This window comes from Heterodontus francisci, chromosome 48 (genome assembly GCF_036365525.1).
Source record: "Heterodontus francisci isolate sHetFra1 chromosome 48, sHetFra1.hap1, whole genome shotgun sequence".
In the NCBI taxonomy this organism is placed as follows: Eukaryota; Metazoa; Chordata; class Chondrichthyes; order Heterodontiformes; family Heterodontidae; genus Heterodontus; species Heterodontus francisci.
In genome coordinates this window covers 1,421,721-1,427,720 of record NC_090418.1, presented here as the reverse complement: position 1 = coordinate 1,427,720, position 6,000 = coordinate 1,421,721, and the positions used below count along the sequence as shown (strand labels likewise).

The 6,000-nt window shown below is 49.2% G+C and overlaps 1 protein-coding gene across 2 annotated transcripts in view; it reads right to left on the bottom strand.

The window, feature by feature from the left end:
• Positions 1–327: 327 nt before the first annotated feature.
• The window catches only part of cysltr3 (cysteinyl leukotriene receptor 3), a 41,018-nt gene continuing 35,345 nt past the window's right edge, over positions 328–6,000 (bottom strand). For both annotated transcript variants that reach the window (XM_068023608.1, XM_068023607.1), the window contains exon 2: positions 328–4,203. In XM_068023608.1, coding sequence (XP_067879709.1) covers positions 3,142–4,161 — 1,020 coding nt within the window. In that variant the 5' untranslated portion in view covers positions 4,162–4,203 and the 3' untranslated portion in view covers positions 328–3,141. The remainder of the gene's footprint in view (positions 4,204–6,000) is intronic.

The following is a 6,000-nucleotide window of genomic DNA, read 5'->3' as shown; positions in this document are numbered from 1 at the left end:
TGCATCGTCGATGCTGAAAACTCTAATTTGAGTTCCTGTTTTATTTATTCGATTTTAATAAAATTATTTATTTAAAATGTATATAAAGGGGGCCTGGGGTATAAAGGCCACCAAGACAAAAAAAGCATTAAGATACAGAGTAAATCTCCCTCTATCCTGCCCATAAAATGCAGCTTAGTACCAAACTGGGCTGAGTGTCACATGCCACACAAGAGATTGTTAATTCCCCATGAATCAGGGCAATAGGGAATAGTTGTCTAGTTGCTGTTATCCTCAGTTTGATTCTTGCTGTCCTGTTTTTGTTCATTATAAATGACATCTAAACAACCAGATTGAAGTTGAAAGAGATTTATTTGCATTTCGCAGTCAGATTCAGGACAGTTGCAGAGCTGACAGGATGACCCCAAGCGGGACTTACAGGAAGACAGGTGAACAATGAGTTCATGTTACACACTCAATAAAAGATTCACAATAATACGCTGGACATGACACAGCAAGGAGAGCTAAACAGCAGACCTTGGCATTTCTATAAGTCCTTTTAACACATCAGGACATCCTAAAGATCTTTAGACAATTAACAATTTTGTTGTTAGCAAATGCTGCAGCCTGTTTACCCCAAACAGCAGATGTAAACCTGTTATAGCTGTTGGGTGAGGGAGAAATATTGGCCAGTATACGGGGGAGAACTCCCCTGCTCTGCTTGAAAACAGTACCCATGGGATCTTGTACATCAACCTGAGACGGACCTCAGTACTGACCCTCCAACAGTGCAGCACTCCCTCGGTACTGACCCTCCAACAGTGCAGCACTCCCTCGGTACTGACCCTCCTACAGTGCAGCACTCCCTCGGTACTGACCCTCCGACAGTGCAGCACTCCCTCGGTACTGACCCTCCAACAGTGCAGCACTCCCTCGGTACTGACCCTCCGACAGTGCAGCACTCCCTCGGTACTGACCCTCCAACAGTGCAGCACTCCCTCGGTACTGACCCTCCTACAGTGCAGCACTCCCTCGGTACTGACCCTCCGACAGTGCAGCACTCCCTCGGTACTGACCCTCCGACAGTGCAGCACTCCCTCGGTACTGACCCTCCGACAGTGCAGCACTCCCTCGGTACTGACCCTCCGACAGTGCAGCACTCCCTCGGTACTGACCCTCCGACAGTGCAGCACTCCCTCGGTACTGACCCTCTGACAGTGCAGCACTCCCTCGGTACTGACCCTCCGACAGTGCAGCACTCCCTCGGTACTCCACTGGGAGTGTTGGCCTGATTTACGGGTCAGTGGCTGAACTCTCCCATCCCTCCAGTTCCCTAACTCTTCCGACCCCTAACCCTCCGGTCCCTCCAGTTCCGTAACCTTCCTGACCCTTGAGTTTTTAACACTCCCGACCCTCCAGTTCCGATAACTCACCAGTGCCTGAACCCTCCCATCTTTAGCTGATCATCCATGGTGTTCCTCTAGGTATTCTTCATCGGCCGAGGCATTGAGTACAAGAGTTGGGACGTCATGTTACAGTTGTACATAACGTTGGTTAGGCCGCATTTGGAGTACTGTGTGCAGTTCTGGTCGCCGCACTACAGGAAAGATGTGATTAAGCTAGAGAGGGTGCAAAAAAGATTCACAAGGATGTTGTCTGGTTTGGAGGGCTTGAGTTATAAAGAGAGATTGGATAGGCTGGGTCTGTTTTCCCTGGAGCGAAGGAGGCTGAGAGGGGACATGATAGAGGTATATAAAATTATGAGAGGCATAGATAGGGTAGATAGCCAGAGTCTGTTTCCCATGGTAGGGATGACTGAAACTAGAGGGCATAGACTTAAGGTGAGAGGGAGGAGGTTTAAAGGGGAACAAAGGGGTAAATTTTTCACATAAAGAATAGTGGGTATCTGGAATGAGCTGTCTGAGGAGGTGGTGGAGGCAGGAACAGTAGCGACATTTTAAGAGTCATCTGGACAGGTACTTGAATGAGCAAGGCATAGAGGAATATGGAATTAATGCAGGCAGGTGGGATTAGTATAGATAGGCATTATGGTCGGCATGGACGCGGTGGGCCGAAGGGCCTGTTTCAATGCTGTACGGGTCTATGACTATGTACGTATTAGGAGCTGCCTGGATGGTCAAACAGGTGACACATAACGTGGGTGATTTTTGAGGGGAGTGCTTCCTGTGGAGAGAGCCAGTTCACCGTGATCTGATGGATGTTTGTTGTGGGCTTTGTCTGAACTCTGTTAGACAGATGCCTGTGCTTTTAGAGACAATGGGGGAGGGGGAGTCAGCCGGCAGTTCTTCAGCTGAGCCTAGTCCGTCAAGGCAGTGGTAATGGGGCCAAGACTGCGATGGGTCTGGAAGGTCACCATCAAGTTGGCTGGAGGACTGTGGAACCAGGATCAGCACGGATGGTTACAGACACCTGTTGGGTTTGGGGGGGGGTTGGGTGATGGTGGTGGTGGTGGAACATCTGACAAAGGTCTGTCCCAATGAGGGTCCTGCCTGTTTCCAGTCAGAGGCTGGGCTCTGCACACACTAATCAGCAGACTGATGGTGAAGCTAGCTTCACCACATCGGGGAGTTCTGTGTTACTGTCCCAATGTGAAGGGCAGGGGCAAGAGATGATCATTGGCCCCTAATGTAGTAACCTGCTGCAAAGGTGCACCTACAGAGGAGCTGAGTTCTTCCCTTCACATCTCAATTCTGTAATTAAACAGAGTAGGAAATAACACAGAATAATAGTGATCTTTTAAAAATCAGTGCACAGAGGAGCAGGGGGGAACTGGGAAAATCAATTTTTAAAAAGCCCACACTAAAAAAAATGCAAAAGTGATCGAAAACTAGGAGTGAAAGTTTTGAAACTGCAAACTTTCCTGGCTATTTTGTACTTTGTGTATTTTTAATACAATTTATAAAACTTCTGTCATATAAATATATGGGGTAAATTCACTGATTTCACATTGTAAAGCTGAGAGCAAACTTGATGAAAACACAGAAGATAATAGGAACTATAGAGTTGCAGCCCAAACTCCAACCCAGACTTTCATTCAGCATGGCCCCCTGCTGGGTATGCAGTATGTGCTCTTTTTCCACATTTGAAAGAAATAGATGCCAAGAATCTAGTTAGTGGCTGTGCCACGGGGCAGGTATGTTACTAGTCTAGTGCTGTTGCTGCCATTGGTGTTACTGCTGGGGAACGCTCGTGGTATATGACACTTCCAGAGGATACAGATCTCATGGAGAGCTGGCGTTTCCTGAGAAATGTTGATGCCTTGATGGTGTTTCGGAAATTCTCCCCTACAAAGTAGTAGAGCAGCGGGTTGAGACAGCTGTTGGCTGCGGCCAGGCAGATGGTCACTACAATCACTTTCTGTACGATGATGGTGATGGGCTGGCAGTAACGTTTCTGTACCATGAGGTGCAGGTGAACTGTCCTCATGATGTGGTACGGCAAGAAGCAGAAGAAGAAGGAGGACAGCACAATGATGATCATGCAGACAGATTTTTTGCGGGTACGTACATTTCTCTGCAACACCTCACTTGACCCTCGCAGACGCTGGATGATGCGAGTGTAGCAGACAATGATTGTAAGGAAGGGGAGAAGGAAACCAATGACAAGTCCTAAGTAGTTCATCTTCAGGATCTGTTCCCATGTCATTTTCGTTGGCTCAAAGCATCGATTCTTCCCATCTCTCATGCTGGGGGAGGCAAGGAGGAAAGGGACAGTGGTCAATGCAACAAAAGTCCAGATCCCAAGGGAGACCCAGAGTGCCCTCTTCAAGGTGACAATGCTTTTGGACCTAACTGGGTATAGGACAGCAACATAACGGAAGATACTGAGTGCTGTGAGGAAGAAAATGCTGGAGTAGAGATTCATATAGAAGGCATAGGTGGTGATACGGCACAGAAAGGACCCGAGCTTCCACTCACCCTGCGAGTAATAGATAATCCGATAAGGCAGTGTCAGAATGAAGAAAAGGTCCGAAACGGCTAGATTGATCATGAAAACCGAGCTGGCTGTTTTGTGGCGAGTCAGTATGATGAAGACATACAAAGCGATGGTGTTGAGAATGAGGCCGATGCCCAGAACCACACTGTAGGCATTGACAAACACAGGGAACTTAAATGCATCATTGCTGCAGTTGATGTTGGCATGCATACTGGTCAAGTCCATCCTGGTCACTGCTGTTATTGAGAGGTGAGATGCCAAAATAAACTGTGCATGAAAAAAAAAGAATAGAAATTGATATAAACAAAGACAAATGGCCAGTAACACATGGTGTGTTAATATGTCATATATACATACACAGGATTGCTACAGAGACATCAAGAAAATAGAACGGAGATATTAAAAAAGGAAATATGGAGAACGTGGAAACTTGCACTTACATCATGATTCCTGAAGTGCACTCACTGTTATAATGTAGGAAACAGAGCAGACAATTCAAAATAATGTTTCATAGGATCATTCACACACACCTGAGAGGGCAAACAGGCCCTCAGTTTAATGCTTCATCCGAATTAAGTCACCTCCAACAGTGCAGCACTCCCTCAGTACTGACCCTCCGACAGTGCAGCACTCCCTCAGTACTGACCCTCCGACAGTGCAGCACTCCCTCAGTACTGACCCTCCGACAGTGCAGCACTCCCTCAGTACTGACCCTCCGACAGTGCAGCACTCCCTCAGTACTGACCCTCCGACAGTGCAGCACTCCCTCAGTACTGACCCTCCGACAGTGCAGCACTCCCTCAGTACTGACCCTCCGACAGTGCAGCATTCCCTCAGTACTGACCCTCCGACAGTGCAGCACTCCCTCAGTACTGACCCTCCGACAGTGCAGCACTCCCTCAGTACTGACCCTCCGACAGTGCAGCACTCCCTCAGTACTGACCCTCCGACAGTGCAGCACTCCCTCAGTACTGACCCTCCGACAGTGCAGCACTCCCTCAGTACTGACCCTCCGACAATGCCACGCTCCCTCAGTACTGACCCTCCGACAATGCCGCGCTCCCTCAGTACTGACCCTCCGACAGTGCGGCATTCCCTCAGTACTGACCCTCCGACAGAGCAGTGCTCCCTCAGTACTGACCCTCCAACAGAGCAGTGCTCCCTCAGTACTGACCCTCTGACAGTGCAGCACTCCCTCAGTACTGACCCTCCGACAGTGCAGCACTCCCTCAGTACTGACCCTCCGACAGTGCAGCGCTCCCTCAGTACTGACCCTCCGACAGTGCAACACTCCCTCAGTACTGACCCTCCGACAGTGCAACACTCCCTCAGTACTGACCCTCTGACAGTGCAGCACTCCCTCAGTACTCCACTGGGAGTGTTGGCCTGAATTATGGGGTCATCTGTCAGACGCGCTCAAACCCACGAGCATGCACCATGTAGTATTCTGCTGCTACGCGGAATTTTGGTGATGAAATCTAATTTTCACTACCGGAGCCCTCGTAGAGGACAAATTGAAACTAGTCTTCAGGCTCCAGGTTAGACCCTAAAATAAAAGCAAAATACTGCGGATGCTGGAAATCTGAAACAAAAACAAGAAATGCTGGATTCACTCAGCAGGTCTGGCAGCATCTGTGGAAAGAGAAGCAGAGTTCAGGAGCAGGCTGACACAATGGGTCTGCCGGGACAGTCCCGTTTGCGGATTTTGGGAAGGAGGTAGAAGCGGGCTGTCCGGGGTTGCGGGACTATGAGGTTGGAAGCTGTAGAGGGAAGATCTCCAGAGGAGATGAGGTCAGTGACAGTCCTTTGGACGGTGGCTTGATGTTCGGTGGTGGGGTCATGGTCCAGAGGGAGGTAGGAAGAGGTGTCTGTGAGTTGGCGTTGAGCTTCTGCAAGGTAGAGGTCGGTACGCCATACAACAACAGCACCACCCTTGTCTGCAGGTTTGATGACCATGTCGGGGTTAGACCTGAGAGAACGGAGTGCCTCAAGTTCAGAGGGGGACAGGTTAGAGTGAGTGAGGGGGGCAGAGAAATTGAGATGACCAATGTCTCGCCGACAGTT